This window comes from Coloeus monedula (genome assembly GCF_965178545.1).
Source record: "Coloeus monedula genome assembly, chromosome: 14".
Classification (NCBI taxonomy): Eukaryota; Metazoa; Chordata; class Aves; order Passeriformes; family Corvidae; genus Coloeus; species Coloeus monedula.
The window spans coordinates 19,450,773-19,466,979 of NC_138794.1; the positions used below are offsets into that span (position 1 = coordinate 19,450,773).

At 55.8% G+C, this 16,207-nt stretch overlaps 1 protein-coding gene across 1 annotated transcript; it reads right to left on the reverse strand.

Moving 5' to 3' along the window:
* Positions 1-4,885: 4,885 nt before the first annotated feature.
* INSYN1 (inhibitory synaptic factor 1) lies at positions 4,886-15,278 on the reverse strand (the record flags this gene model as incomplete). Its single annotated transcript, XM_082290964.1, has 2 exons — positions 15,180-15,278; positions 4,886-5,536 (listed from the first exon to the last, which is right to left on the reverse strand). The coding sequence occupies exons 1-2, from the start codon at positions 15,249-15,251 to the stop codon at positions 4,886-4,888; spliced, it is 723 nt and encodes a 240-aa protein (XP_082147090.1). The 5' UTR covers positions 15,252-15,278.
* Positions 15,279-16,207: the final 929 nt, after the last annotated feature.

Here is a 16,207-nt window from a genome sequence, read left to right on the forward strand (position 1 = left end):
CTCCTCCTCCTCCTCCTCCTCCTCTCCCTCCTCCTCCTCCCGCTCCTCCTTTTCCTTCTCCGCGGGGGCAACACGGGCGGGAGGCGCGCAGCGAAGTTTGGCTGGAATTCCGCGGGATTCGGTCCCGGGAATCCCTCCCATAGCGGATCCCGAAACTCCAGGAGAAGGCGGGAAGTGCATCCAAGCGGGATAAAAACCTGGAATTCCACTTTTCCCGGCTTTTTTTCAACCCTGGAATGACTCACGGAGCAAAATTTGGGTGGAATTCCGCGGGATTCGCTCCAAGGAATCCGTCCCAGAGAGGATCCCGAACTCCGGGATCAGCAGGAAGTGAATCCAGGTGGGATAAAACCCTGGAATTTTCACTTTTCCCCGCTTTTTTGGGCCCTTGAAGGATCCCTTTTCCCCCCAAATTCCCACCGCTTCCCGATTCCAGGCTCTGGAAAAGCGTCGTGTTCCCTCTCCAAAGCTTCCCAAGGGAAAACTGTGCCCCCCAAAATGGGAATTTCTCCCAGATTTTGTCTCTTTGGGTCCATTTGGGATTTTCCCCCTGGATATTAAATCCCAAATGATGGCAGGAAATGCCTGGAATTAACCCGGAATTGGGCTGGAAACTCCTTTTTTTTTTGGGGGGGGGGGGGGGGGGGTGTTGAATAAAAAGCAGGATCTGAGGAGAGAATCCCAAATTCCCAAATCCCAAATCCTCAAATTCCCAAATCCCCAAATCCTGAAATTCCAAATCCCCAAATTTGGCTCGGAGCAGGACCCAGATCCCGAAATTCCACCTCGAGCCAGATCCTACTGGAATTCCGATGAGCACATCCTGGGATCCAGGGATCCCAAAGTCCCACCCCGAGCCGATCCAGGGATCCCAAAAATCCTTCCCTGGGATTGGGGATCCCAAAATCCCATCCCTGGGGCTGGAGGATCCCAAAATCCCATTTAAGGCTGATGGATCCCAACAAGGCTGATCCAGGGATTCTGAGCCTGATCCTGGGATCCAGGATTCCCAAAATTCCCATCCCTGGGATTGGGGATCCCAAAATCCCATCCCTGGGGCTGGAGGATCCCAAATTCCCATCCTGAGGCTGATCCAGGGGTCCTGAGGAGCTTCCTGGGATTTGGGATCTCAAAATCCCACCCTGAGGCTGATCCAGGGATCCCGAGCAGATCCTGGGATCCAGGGATCCCAAAATCCCATCCCTGGGGCTGGAAGATCCCAAAATCCCATTTAAGGCTGATGGATCCCAACGAGGCTGATCCAGGGATTCTGAGCCGATCCTGGGATCCAGGATTCCCAAAATTCCCATCCCTGGGATTGGGGATCCCAAAATCCCATCCTGAGGCTGATCCTGGGATCCCAAAATTCCATCCTGAGGCTGATCCTAGGATCCCGAGCAGCTTCCCGGGATTTGGGATCCCAAAATTCCACCCCGATCCCTATCCAGGGATCCTGAGCAGCTTCCAGGGATTTGGGGCGATCCCAAAATCCCATCCCCGGGATTTGGGGGGATCCCAAAATTCCACCCCCAGCCGGATCCAGGGATCTCAACTTTCTGTCCTCAGGCCGATCCAGGGATCCCGAGGAGCTTCCTGGGATTTGGGATCCCAAAATTCCATCCGTGGGGCTGGAGGATCCCAAATTCCCATCCTGAGGCTGATCCAGGGATCCCAGGGACCTTCCTGGGATTTGGGATCCCAAAATCCCACCCTGTGAATGATCCAGGGATCCCGAGCTGATCCTGGGATCCAGGGATCCCAAAATCCCACCCCGATCCCGATCCAGAGATCCTGAGCAGCTTCCAGGAACTGGGAGATCCCAAAATCCCATCCTGAGGCTGATCCAGGGATCCTGAGGAGCTTCCTGGGATCCAGGGATCCCAAATTCCCATCCCGATCCTGATCCAGGGATCCTGAGCCCCTCCCTGGGATCCTGGATCTCCAAGGGCAACGTCCCCAGTGGTCGAGAGGGAAAAATTCCGAGGAGAAGCTGGAATTCCTTCAATCCTTGAACAATTCCCAGCTCCGGGGGATGGAATTCCAGCCGGGAGAGCGGGAATTTCATCCCCCAATTTTCCTCCAAAGGAAATTCAGGATCGTTCCCACGCTTCCCACTTTCCCATCCTGGGATCGGAGCCTTTCCGAACCCCTGGAGCTGGAAGAGAATTCCCAAATTTTGGGGGGCTGCTCCCGTTTTTCCTGCCCGTCCTGGTTTTTCCCGGAAGCAGGGAAAGGCCGGGAACAGCGGGAACGTTTCCCTGGGAGAGGCCGGGATTGGATCCAGGCCACAATCCCTAAAAATAGTACCAGGCTGGAAAAGCTGCGGCTGAGCCAAATTTATCCAGCTCAGAGACAGCCAAATTCCCAAAAAAAAATCCGGGAGTGGCTCCCTGGGGTCCCCAGAGATGGGAGGGATCCCCCGGGATCCGGAGCATTCCCGGGAATGTGGCGGAAGAGGGAAGAGGGAATCGGCACTGTCAAAAATGGGAATATCCGGGATTGGGAATGCGGGATGGGCGTCGGGATCAGTCAGGATCGGGGGGCACGGAAGGATTCCCAAAAAAAGTCGTTATGCCATGGATTTTTTTCCTGTATGGATGTGAATGCCGGCGTTCCGGGCTGAGTTTTCCAAGGGCGGTGTCGGGGTGGAGGCGGGGGGCGGGGGGAAATTCCCGGATCCAGGGGCTCCGGAAGGTTCTGACCCCAACATCTGGGGAAGGTTCTGATCCCAGGATCTGGACAGGACATATCCCATTTTCCAGAGGCTCCAGAAGGTTCTGATCCCAACATGTGGAGAAGGATCCCATCCCAACATCTGGGCAGGAGAAATTCCCAGATCCAGGGGGTGGACAAGGATCTGAGCCCAATATCTGGAGCAGGTTCTGATCCCAAGATCCAGACAGGACAAATCCCATGATCCAGAGCTTGGAAAAGGTTCCCACCCCAACATCTGGAGAGGATCCTATCCCAACATCTGGGCAGGAGGAATTCCCAAATCCAGGGGCCAACATGTCGAGAAGGTTCCATCAGGATCCCATTTCACCCCAGAGGAGCAAAGCCAACGACGGCTCCAGGTATAAAATGGGAAGAACTCGGAAAGATCAAAATATTCCCCAAAAACGGGATCAAAACCAAACGAGGGGAGATGGGATGGATGGATGGATGGATGGATGGAGGGATGGATGGATGGAGGGAGGGAGGGAGGGAGGGAGGGATGGATGGAGGGATGGATGGATGGATGGAGGGATGGATGGATGGATGGATGGATGGATGGATGGATGGATGGATGGATGGATGGATCGATGGATGGAGGGATGGAGGGATGGAGGGATGGATGGAGGGATGGATGGATGGAGGGATGGATGGATGGATGGATGGAGGGATGGATGGAGGGATGGATGGAGGGATGGAGGGAGGGATGGATGGATGGAGGGATGGAGGGATGGATGGATGGATGGATGGATGGATGGATGGATGGATGGATGGATGGATGGAGGGATGGATGGATGGATGGAGGGATGGATGGAGGGATGGAGGGATGGATGGATGGATGGATGGATGGAGGGATGGATGGATGGATGGATGGATGGATGGAGGGATGGATGGAGGGATGGATGGATGGATGGATGGATGGATGGATGGATGGATGGAGGGATGGATGGAGGGATGGAGGGATGGATGGATGGATGGAGGGATGGATGGATGGATGGATGGATGGAGGGATGGATGGATGGATGGATGGATGGATGGATGGATGGATGGATGGAGGGATGGATGGAGGGATGGATGGAGGGATGGATGGATGGAGGGATGGATGGAGGGATGGAGGGATGGAGGGATGGATGGAGGGATGGAGGGATGGAGGGATGGATGGATGGATGGATGGATGGAGGGATGGAGGGATGGAGGGATGGATGGATGGAGGGAGGGATGGATGGAGGGAGGGAGGGATGGATGGAGGGATGGAGGGATGGAGGGATGGATGGATGGAGGGAGGGATGGATGGAGGGAGGGATGGATGGATGGAGGGATGGATCCCACAGCCCTGAGTTGTTCCTTCATCTTGAGCATTCCCAGTGGGAGCAAAGCAATCCCAGGAATGTGCTGGCATCAGCACCACCAAGGTGCAGGGGCTGCGCTCTGCTGCCACCTGGATGGATTTTCCCGGCTGGATCCCTTTAGATCCATCCCTCCATCCCTTCCCTGGGATTTCCGAGTTTCTTGTGCCTTGACCCGGAAAAGGGGAATTCAGGAGCTCAGGAAAAGCAGGATTTTCCCGCATTTTCCGATGGATGCGGACTCGGGGCCAGGGATATTCCCACTGGGAAAGTTGGGAATTGAGAGGCGAGGAGTTCCCAAGGCCGGCTCCTCATTCCCGGGTGGTTTTGGTGATCCCCTTCTTGTCCCTCTCAGAGTTGGGAATGACATTTCAGTGCCATTCCGGTGCCATCCCAGGGATATCCCGGTGCCCCAAAAATCCCATCCCACTGATTTTTCCTAACCCAAACAGGGATAAAACATCCCAGCCAAGGGAAATTCCCCCTTCCCCATCCTGCCACCTGCTCCGACATTCCCACATCCCAATCTGTGCCCCATTCCCATCCTCCGGAAGCGCCAGCCGGCCCCTCCTGCCACATCCATATCTTTAATGATTTATTGATCTCCTTCAAATTCCCTGAGCCTGGAAAATGATCGGGATACGGGGATATTGTCGGGATATTATCGGGATATTACCGGGCTATTCGGTGCCGCTGCTATGAGGAGTACGGATTTATTGAAATATATATTTATATTTATATCTATATTTATATTTTCCAGCCCCTTTCCCAGGGATTTTGCCCACCCCTCATCCCGCCCCGAACCCATCCCAAACCCGGATCCGGGCTCAGTTTTTGTTGGGAATTCTCTGCCTGGCCGGGACGTACGGCAGCAAGGTCTGCGTGCTCTTATCGGCCACGGTCTGGGTGCTGCTGTTCCTCGTGCTTCTCCGCATCGGGATCGTGCCCGGATTCCTCGGGAGCTGCTCCCGAGGCCCCTTCCTGGCGGGATCCTCGGCACCGTCGGCGCCGGGAGCGGCCGCGGCGTCGCCGGCGTCGCCGTCGTCGTCGCAGCACAGGGCATGGTAGAGCACCTTGTCGCTGAAGCGGACGCGCTCCCGCGTCCCCGGCGGCCGCGGCGCCGGCATTTTGGGAAGGGCGGCGCTGCCGAAGCATTCCTCGCTGGAGGAATCCGGGGTCCCCCCGCCGCCGCGGGGGCCGTTGGCCAAAGGGACCCCCCCGTTCATCAGGCGGGCCGGCAGCGGCCGCGGAGCCTCCGGACAATCGCCGGGGTCCGAGGGCGTGGAGGCGTCGAGGAAGGAGCAGAATTCCCAGCTGTCCGAGAGGATGTCGGAGGAGGCGAAGTCCAGCGGGCCCAGCTCGAGGCTGGCGCCGCCGCGGTCGCTGCTGGACGTGCTGCTGGCCGTGGCCGGAGTCCAAGCGTCCGGCTCCAGGTCCAGGGCGAAGTCGGATGTCAGGCGGTCGATCTGAGCCACGACCTGAGGAGACAGGGATGGATGGAGGGATGGAGGGATGGATGGAGGGATGGATGGATGGATGGATGGATGGATGGATGGATGGATGGATGGAGGGTTGGATGGACGGATGGAGGGATGGATGGATGGATGGATGGAGGGATGGATGGAGGGATGGATGGATGGATGGATGGAGGGATGGAGGGATGGATGGATGGAGGGATGGATGGATGGATGGATGGAGGGATGGATGGATGGATGGATGGAGGGATGGAGGGATGGATGGATGGATGGAGGGATGGAGGGATGGATGGATGGATGGATGGATGGATGGATGGATGGATGGAGGGATGGAGGGATGGATGGATGGATGGATGGAGGGATGGATGGAGGGATGGAGGGATGGATGGATGGATGGAGGGATGGATGGATGGATGGATGGATGGATGGATGGATGGAGGGATGGATGGAGGGATGGATGGATGGATGAATGGATGGATGGATGGATGGATGGATGGATGGATGGAGGGATGGATGGATGGAGGGATGGATGGATGGATGAATGGATGGATGGATGGATGGATGGATGGAGGGATGGAGGGATGGATGGATGGATGGATGGAGGGATGGATGGATGGATGGATGGATGGATGGATGGATGGATGGAGGGATGGATGGAGGGAGGGATGGATGGATGGATGGAGGGAGGGATGGATGGATGGATCAGGGATGGATTGATGGATGGGGATGGATCCAACTCCTCCCCTGGGATTTCCCAGTTCCCCCTCCCCCCCCCCCAAAACTTCCAGGGACAATGGGGTCCCTCCGTCCCTCGCCCTTTGGCTTTGAAGCTTCTTGGGAACATCCACAGGGAAGCCTGGAAATCAGGAAAATTCCCTTTTCCCTTCCAGATCTCTTTTCCTTTAATTTCTTCCTCTTTTTTTTTTTTGGATAAGAAAGGGGAAATCTCAAGGAAAAGTGTAAAAAAATGGATTCTGTGACCTCCTGGTTTTTGGGACAAGGAAGAATCGGGATGAAGGCCGGGAATCTTTGGGAATACCCGGTTACCCAATGGTTGTGCTGGAATGGGATCCCCTCTGTTCCCACCGGGAATGTCAGTCCCAGCCTGTCCCCGCCACCTGAGGTCCCTTCCCAGCCTCCCTAAAGGGATCAGGATGGAGCAGGGACAGCGGGAAGGGCATCCCAATCCCAATCCAAATCCCAATCCCAATCCTGGCCCCATCCTGGGATCGATATCACTCACAGCTGTCCCCATCCCGATCCTGTCCCAATCCCAATCCTGTCCCCATCCCAATCCTGTCCCCATCCCAATCCTGTCCCCATCCCAATCCCAGCCCCATCCCAATCCTGTCTCCATCCTAATCCCAGCCCCATCCCAGACCTGTCCCCATCCCAATCCCGTCCCCATCCCAATCCCAGCCCCATCTGTCCCCATCCCAATCCTGTCCCCATCCCAATCCCGTCCCCATCCCGATCCTGGCCCCATCCCAATCCCAGCCCCATCCCAATCCTGTCCCCATCCTGATCTTGTCCCCATCCCAATCCTGTCCCCATCCTGATCCTGTCCCCATCCCAATCCCGGCCCCATCTGTCCCCATCCCATTCCTGTCCCCATCCCAATCCTGGGATTGGTGACACTCATGGCCATCCCCATCCCAGTCCTGTCCCTTTCCCGATCCCAGCCCCTTTCCGGGATTGGTGTCACTCATGGCTGTCCCCATCCTGATCCTGTCCCCATCCCAATCCCGGCCCCATCCCAATCCTGGCCCCATCCCAATCCCGGCCCCATCTTGATCCTATCCCCATCCCAATCCTATCCCCATCCCAATCCTGTCCCAGTCCCAATCCTGTCCCCATGCTGGGACTAGTGTCACTCATGGCTGTTCCCATCCCAGTCCCGTCCCCATCCCAATCCTGTCCCCATCCCAGTCCCGTCCCCATCCCAATCCTGTCCCCATCCCAGTCCTGTCCCTGTCCCAGTCACGGCCCCAATCCAATCCCGGCCCCAACCCAATCCCGGCCCCATCCCAATCCCAGCCCCATCCCAATCCCGGCCCCATCCCAATCCTGTCCCCATCCCGATCCTGTCCCCATCCCAATTCTGTCTCCATCCCCATCCCGGCCCCATCCCAATCCCAGCCCCATCCCAATCCTGGCCCCACCCCAATTCATCCCCATCCCGATCCCAGCCCCATCCTGATCCTGTCCCCATCCCAATCCTGTCTCCATCCCAATCCTGTCCCAATCCCAATCCTGTCCCCATCCCAATCCTGTCCCCATCCCAATCCCGGCCCCATCCCAATCCTGTCCCCATCCCATTCCTGTCCCCATCCCAATCCAGGCCGCATTCTGGGACTGGTGTCACTTGTGGTTGTCCCTGTCCCAATCCCAGCCCCATCCCAATCCCAGCCCCATCCCAACCCCAGCCCCACGCCAGGATTGGTGTCACTCGTGGCTGTCCCCTCCCAATCCCAGCCCCATCCCAATCCCAGCCCCATCCCAATCCCGGCCCCATGCCAATCCTGGCCCCATCCCAATCCCGGCCCCATCCCAATCCCAGCCCCATGCCAGGATTGCTTTCACTCATGGCTGTCCCCATCCTAACCCCAGCCCCATCCCAATCCCGGCCCCATCCCAATCCCAGCCCCATCCCAATCCCGGCCCCACGCCAGGATTGGTGTCACTCGTGGCTGTCCCCATCCCGATCCTGTCCCCATCCTGGGATTAGTGTCACTCGTGGCTGTCCCCATCCCGGGATTAGTGTCACTCGGGGCTATTTTTAGGATCACTCCCTATTTTAAGCCGGGGCTTAAATCCCTTGGTGACACTCGGCTCCTGGGGCGGATTTACACGGAAAGAAGGATTTGGGATTTGCTCCCCCCCTGCCCTTTTCCTCCCTCGCCAGGGCTGGCAGAGCTTTTCCACCTTTGGGAGGGAAAAATCCCTCCCCAGTTCCCCGGGAATATCCCCAAGGATTCATCCCAACCCTCCCACCTGCTTGGAGGGGACGAATTCCCAGGAAACCGGGGAGGATTTGTCCCCCCCAAGCAGGGAAAGAGGTTTGGGATGAGATCCTGGGGATATTCCCAGGGAATTGGGGGGATTTCCAAGGGGAGGAGCTTTGGGATGAGTCCCTGGTGCCAGCCAGGAGCTTCCCAATAAAATCCCGGCTGTCCCAAACTGGGAATGTTCCCACCCGGCTCCAGGGACAGCTGGAGCCCCATCCTTGTTTTTATGGGACTTGGGCATTTTGGCTGCAGACCGAGCCCGAGGTCCCTGCCAAGGGTTGGGATCGGTGGCTGCAGATCCCAGATTTTGGGCTGGGATTGAATGGGGGGGATCCGATGGGATCCAAGGGTTGGGATCTGACTGGATCCAAAGGTTGGGATCTGACGGGATACAAGGGATGGGATCCAATGGGATCCAAGGGTTGGGATCCAACGGGATCCAAGGGATGGGATCCAATGGGATCCAAGGGTTGGGATCTGACTGCATCCAAGGGTTGGGATCTAATGGGATCCAAGGGTGGGATCTGACTGGATCCAAGGGTCGGGATCTAATGGGATCCAAAGGTTAGGATCTGACGGGATCCAAGGGATGAGATCCAACGGGATCCAAGGGTGGGATCTGACTGCATCCAAGGGTTGGGATCTAATGGGATCCAAGGGTGGGATCTGACTGCGTCCAAGGGTTGGGATCTAATGGGATCCAAGGGTGGGATCTGACGGGATCCAAGGGTGGGATCTAACGGGATCCAAGGGTTGGGATCTAACTGGATCCAAGGGTGGGATCTGATGGGATCCAAGGGTGGGATCTAACGGGATCCAAGGGTTGGGATCTAACGGGATCCAAGGGTGGGATCTGACGGGATCCAAAGGTGGGATCTGACGGGATCCAAGGGATGGGATCTAACGGGATCTAAGGGTTGGGATCTAACGGGATCCAAGGGTGGAATCTGATGGGATCCAAGGGATGAGATCCAATGGGATCCAAGGGTGGGATCTGACTGGATCCAAGGGATGGGAACTGACGGGATCCAAAGGTGGGATCTGACTGGATCCAAGGGTTGGGATCTAATGGGATCCAAGGGTTGGGATCTAATGGGATCCAAGGGTGGGATCTGACGGGATCCAAAGGTGGGATCTGACTGGATCCAAGGGATGGGATCCCAGGGATGGGATCCAAGGGATGGGATCCAATGGGATCCAAGGGTGGGATCTGACAGGATCCAAGGCTTGGGATCTGATGGGATCCAAGGGCTGGGATCTGATGGCCCCTCCATCCCCACACAGGTTTGGGAAGAGGATCGGGAAGCAGATCCAAGCCCGGCCCTGCTTGGGGGGTTCCCCCCCATTCCATTGGTTTTCCCAATCCCGAGCCCAGCCTCTCGTCCTCCCAGGGATTTGGGGATGCATCCCACAATCCCTCGGCTGCTGCTCCCCTCCCAAGCACGTCCGGCAGCGCATTTCGGGATCCAAAGCTTTCCTCTGGAATTCCCGACCCGTTTGGGTTGGCATTCCTAAATCCCGTCCCATTCCCATGGGCAGGAACACCTCCCGCCATCCCAGGTGTCCCATCCTGGGAGCCTTCCAGGGATTCAGGGTTTTCCAGCTGATTTTCCAGGCTGGATCCAGGCAGGGATTCCCCAGCCCTATTCCCAAATCATCCCAAAGGTCTTTCCCAGCATCAATCCCTGGAAAAAAGTCACCCCAAAGCGCCCCCACAGCCTGGAATTCCCGGCAGGGCCCTTCCCGCTTCCCTTCCTGCTTCCCGGACAATGTTTAACGAGGGATAAATCATTAACGGGGGCTGGCAGCCGGGAGCAGGGACTGCAGGGGCTGCTCTTCCTGGAGCTGATCCCGGAAAATGATCCTTCCAAGGATCCGGGGTTCAGCTGCTGCACCCCAAACCCAGCTCCCAAAATCCCCCAAAAACCCAGCTGCCAAAATGCTCCCCAAATAATTCCCCAAATCCCCTAAAACCCAGCTCCTAAATCCCCAAACTAATTCCCGAAATTCCCAAAATCCAGCTCCCAAAATCCCCCCAAAACAAATCCCAAAATCTCCCCAAAACAAATCCCCAAATCCCCAAAACGCAGCTCCCAAAATCCCCCAAAACCAGATCCCAAAATCCCCCCAAAACAAATCCCAAAATCCCCTAAAACCCAGCTCCCCAAATCCCCCCAAAAATAGCTCCTAAAGTCCCAAAAGCCAGATCCTAAAATCCCCCCAAACCCAGCTCCTAAATCCCCCAACCGATTCCCGAAGTTCCCAAAACCCAGCTCCTAAAATCCTGCAAAACCAGCTCCCAAAATCCCCCCAAACCAGCTCCTAAAATCCCCCAAACCCAGCTCCCCAAAATCCCCAAAAATAGCTCATAAAATCCCCCCAAACAAATCCCCAAATCCCCCCAAAACAAATCCCAAAATCCCCCAAACCAGCTCCCCAAATCCCTCCAAAACCAGATGCCAAAATCCCCTAAAACCCAGCTCCCCAAATCCCCAAACCAATTCCCGAAATTCCCACAACCCAGATCCCAAAATCCCCCCAAAACTGCTCCCAAAATCCCCCAAAACTGCTCCCAAATCCCCCCAAACCCTGCTCCTAAATAATTCCCAGCCCTCTCCCAAAGCCGTTGTTTTTGGGATAACGATCCCAGAACATTCTCAGGTATTCCCAGTTAATCCCCTCTTGATCTCGGCATTATTATGGAATTTCTTCTCCTCGGGGATCGCCGGCAGGATTTTTCCAGGGAAAAAGCCGGGAGGGAATCCCTTGGGGTGCTGGGATCTCGTTGATCCCATGCCAGCAATTCCAGGTGGGATAAACCCTTCCCATGGGAATTTTTCGGGGGTGCTAAACCCATATTTAGGGTTTTTCCCACCATGGAATATGGACGATTTCCAACCTCAACACGAATCCCACAGGAATGGGAAGATCCTCGGGATCTCCTGGGGCATCCCATTCCAGCAGTTCCAGAGGGGATGGATCCCTTCCCATGGGAAATTTTTTTGGGGAGGGTTTGAATGGATATTTGGGGATTTTTCTATCTAAGGATTGGGAATGATCCTTTTCATTCGGGGACCTGGGAATGAGCATGGACACAAAAGGATGGGAAGGAAGGAGAGAGAGAGACCGGGAAAAGCGGGATGTGACCAGAGCTGGGACACTTTGGTGGCCCTGAGGGGAGATGGACACAGGGATGGACATCCCAAAGATTCCATGGGGACATCCCAATGTCACAACTTCGAGGACCCTTTGGTGGCCCTGATGGGAGATGGACACAGGGATGGACATCCCAAAGATTCCGTGGAGATCTCCCAGTGTCATAATCCCAGGACACTTTGGTGGTCCTGAGGTGACTCCAATCCATGATCCCACGTGGGCTTGGAGCCACCAGCCAAGGACATCCCAAAGATTCCATGGGGACACCCCAATGTCACAACTTCCAGGACCCTTTGGTGGCCCTGATGGGAGATGGACACAGGGATGGACATCCCAAAGATTCCATGGAGATACCCCAATGTCACAACTTCCAGGACACTCTGGTGGCCCTGACCAGAGATGGATACTGGGATGGACACCCCAGAGATTCCATGGGGACACCCCAATGTCACAACTTCCAGGACCCTTTGGTGGCCCTGAGCAGAGATGGACACAGGGATGGACATCCCAAAGATTCCATGGAGATACCTCAATGTCACAACTTCCAGGACACTCTGGTGGCCCTGATGGGAGATGGACACAGGGATGGACATCCCAAAGATTCCATGGGGACACCTCAATGTCACAAACCCAGGACACTCAGGTGGCCTTGAGCAGAGATGGACACTGGGATGGACATCCCAAAGATTCCATGGGGACACCCCAATGTCACAAACCCAGGACACTCAGGTGGCCTTGAGCAGAGATGGACACTGGGATGGACATCCCAAAGATTCCATGAAGACACCCCAATGTCACAACTTCTGGGACCCTTTGGTGACCCTGAGGAGACCCCAATCCATGATCCCACGTGGGCTTGGAGCCACCAGCAAGGGACATCCCAGAGATTCCATGGTGGCTCCATGGGGACACCTCAATGTCACAAACCCAGGACACTCTGGTGGCCTTGAGCAGAGATGGACACTGGGATGGGCATCCCAAAGATTCCATGGGGACACCCCAATGTCACAACTTCCAGGACACTCTGGTGGCCCTGAGGTGACCCCAATCCATGATCCCAGCTCTGCTCAGAGCCACCGGCCAGGGACATCCCAAAGATTCCATGGGGACACTCCAATGCCACAACTTCCGGGACCCTTTGATGGCCCTGAAGGGATCCCAGTCCATGATTCCACCTCAGCTTGGAGCCACCAGCAAGGGACATCCCAAAGATTCCATGGGGACACCACAAAACCAGAACTTCCAGGACATTCAGGTGGCCCTGAGCAGAGATGGACACAGGGATGGACACCCCAAAGATTCCATGGGGACACCCCAATGTCACAACCCCAGGACACTCTGGTGGCCCTGAGGTGACCCCAATCCATGATCCCAGCTCTGCTCAGAGCCACCACCCAGGGACATCCCAAAGATTCCATGGGGACACCCCAATGTCACAACTTCCAGGACACTCAGGTGGCCCTGAGCAGAGATGGACACAGGGATGGACACCCCAAAGATTCCATGGGGACACCCCAATGTCCCAACTTCCAGGAGCACCCTGGGATGGTGGAAGGTTTCCCTGCCTGTGGAATTTGATCTTTTCCGCCCCAAACCCATCCCGTGAATTCCCAAAGCTCAAATCCTGTGGGGTTTTGGGAAAAAGTGAAGCTCTGGATGTTGGAATCTTGGGTTATCCTGGTGAGACTGGTGAGATTTAGGTCGGGAACCGGAATTTTGGGATGTTTTGGATAAATTTTGGGATGAAAAAAGGGGGAGATTGGGATTGAAGAAGGGGAAAATTGGGATCAAAAAAGGGGGAAATTCAGATAGAAAAAAGGGGAAAATTGGGATGAAAAGAGGGGAAATTGGGATCAAAGAAGGGGAAAATTCGGATAGAAAAAGGGGGATATTGGGGTCAATAAAAAACGGAAATTGGGATGGAAAAAGGGGGAAATTGGGATCAAAGAAGGGGAAAATTCGGATAGAAAAAGGGGGAAATTGGGGTCAATATAAAGTGATAATTGGAATGGAAAAAGGGGGAAATTGGGATTAAGAAAGGGGGAAATTGGGATCAAAAGAGGGGAAAATTGGGATCAAAAAAGGGGGAAATTGGGGTCAATAAAAAAGTGATAACTGGAATGGAAAAAGGGGGAAATTGGGATCAAAGAAGGGGAAAATTGGGATGAAAAAGGGGGGGAATTCGGATAAAAAAGGGGGAAAACGGGGGTGAAAAAAGGGGGAAATTGGGATCAATAAAGGGGAAAATTCGGATAGAAAAAGGGGGAAATTGGGATGGAAAAAGGGGGAAATTGGGATTAAGAAAGGGGGAAATTGGGATCAAAAGAGGGGAAAATTGGGATCAAAAAAGGGGGAAATTGGGGTCAATAAAATGGGAAATTGGGATCAAAAAATGGGAAAATTTGGATAGAAAAGGGGGAAATTGGGGTCAATAAAAGGTGGAAATTGGGATGGGGGAAAAAAGGGGGAATTTGGATAGAAAAGGGGAAATTGGGGTCAATAAAAGGGGGAAATTGGGATGGAAAAAGGGGGAAATTGGTCTCAGTAAAAGGTGGAAATTGGGATAAAAAAGGGGGAAATAGGGATCGAAGAAGGGAGAAATTGGGATGAAAAGAGGGGAAATTGGGATCAATAAAAGGTGGAAATTGGGATAAAAAATAGGGGGAAATTGGGATTAAGAGAGGTGGAAATTGGGATCAAGAAAGGGGCAAATTCGGATATAAAAAGGGGGGAATTGGGGTCAATAAAAAGTGATAATTGGGATGGAAAAAGGGGGAAATTGGGATCAAATAAGGGGGAAATTGGGATGAAAAGTGGGGAAATTGGGATCAATAAAAGGTGGAAATTGGGATGGAAAAAGGGGAAATTGGGATCAATGAAAGGGGAAATTGGGATAAAAAAGGGGAAATTGGGATCAATAAAAGGGGAAATTGGGATAAAAAAAGAGAAGTTGGGATCAATAAAAGGGGAAATTAGGATCAATAAAGGGGAAAATTTGGCTCAAAAAAAGGGGGAAATCGGGATCAAAAAAGGTGGAAATTGGGATCAAAAAAGGTGGAAATCGGGATCAAAAAAGGTGGAAATTGGGATCAATAAAGGGGAAATTGGGATCAATAAAGGGGAAAATTTGGCTCACGAGAAGGGGGAAATCTGACATCGCCTCTTTCCCTCCTTGTTTCAGGGAAAATCCAGCTCAGGGAGATCCCTCCTGAGGCTGCGAGTGCTGAGCTGGCTCTGCCTCCCCATCCCGGCCCGGGAATGAGGAAAATTGCCTCTGGAATGAGGACACATCCCTCCCTTTTCTCCTCGCCGTTATCCCTCGGCTTTTCCTACCTCACCATCTCTCCAACCAAGCCCAAATTCCCTCTTTTTTGATGCAAATCCGCCTCAGGAACATCCCACCGACAACGTTACCGGGGTCCCTCTCCCCGCATTTTTTTTCTTTCCCCCCCACCTCGCCCTTATCCCGGGAATTCTCGCACCTCGCGGAGCTCCTTGGCCACCTCCTTGAGCTCGTGCAGGATGCCCTCGAGCTGCCCGATCACCATCCTCATGCGGCCGCGGATGCGCTCCCGCTCGCCCTCGCTACGGCCGCCGCCGCCGCCGCCGCGGGGCCGCTCCGTGCGCTGCGCATCCCGGCGGCTCCGCGAGTCCATCCTTCCCTAGGCTCCCGGGATGGCCGGCCCGGTGTCCATCCTGCTGCTCCCCGCCCGGCCCGGCCCGGGCAGCTCTCACCATCTTAACGCTACCGCGGCTCCCCGGAGAATTCCAGCGACGCGCTCGCGCTTCCCGGTGGGATCGGGGCGCTCCTGGGGGAAGCGGGAGGCGCCGGCCGGGTGCACCATGCGGGAGGGGGGTGGCTGGGCTGGTGGCCTCGGGGTGACACCGCCGCGAGGAGGATGAGGATGAGGAGGAGGAGGAGGAGGAGGAGAGGCTCGGGATTTCCCGCCAGGCGGAATTCCAGCGGGAAGGCGACGCGCGGCTCGGTGCCCCCCAGGAGGGGCCGCTGCTCCTCGCGGCGGGGCCGCAGGTCCGGCGGGTGGTCAGCGGGGGTGTCCGGCTGTCCTGGGAGGCGCGGGGGGGGTCCCTTCCTGCGGGGACAGAGGGACAAGGGCAGGGAAATGGGAAAGGGCCGGGAAAATCCTCGGGAAGGGGCTCTGGCCGCTCCTCCCCGCCCCCCCCCCCCCCCCCCCCGCCGTGTCGCGGTGTCCCCGGAATGAGGACAAACGCCAGGTACCCCCTCAGGACCCCCCGCCAGGTCGAGGTGGGGGGACAGGATGGAGCCGGGAATGTCACTGCACCCCCTCTTTGGCCTCCCCCAGAACCCCCAGGGAACGCTGGGGCCTCCCGGGGCCGGAGGGATGGACAGGGGGACACAGGGACACCCCGAGGGACACCCAGGGGGACACCCGGGGGGACACCCGGGGGGACACGGGGAGAGCTCCGGGCCTCACCGGCGCGCTCCAGCCGCTCCTGGGCTCCGCTCCAAGCTCTTCCTTGTCCTGTTTTT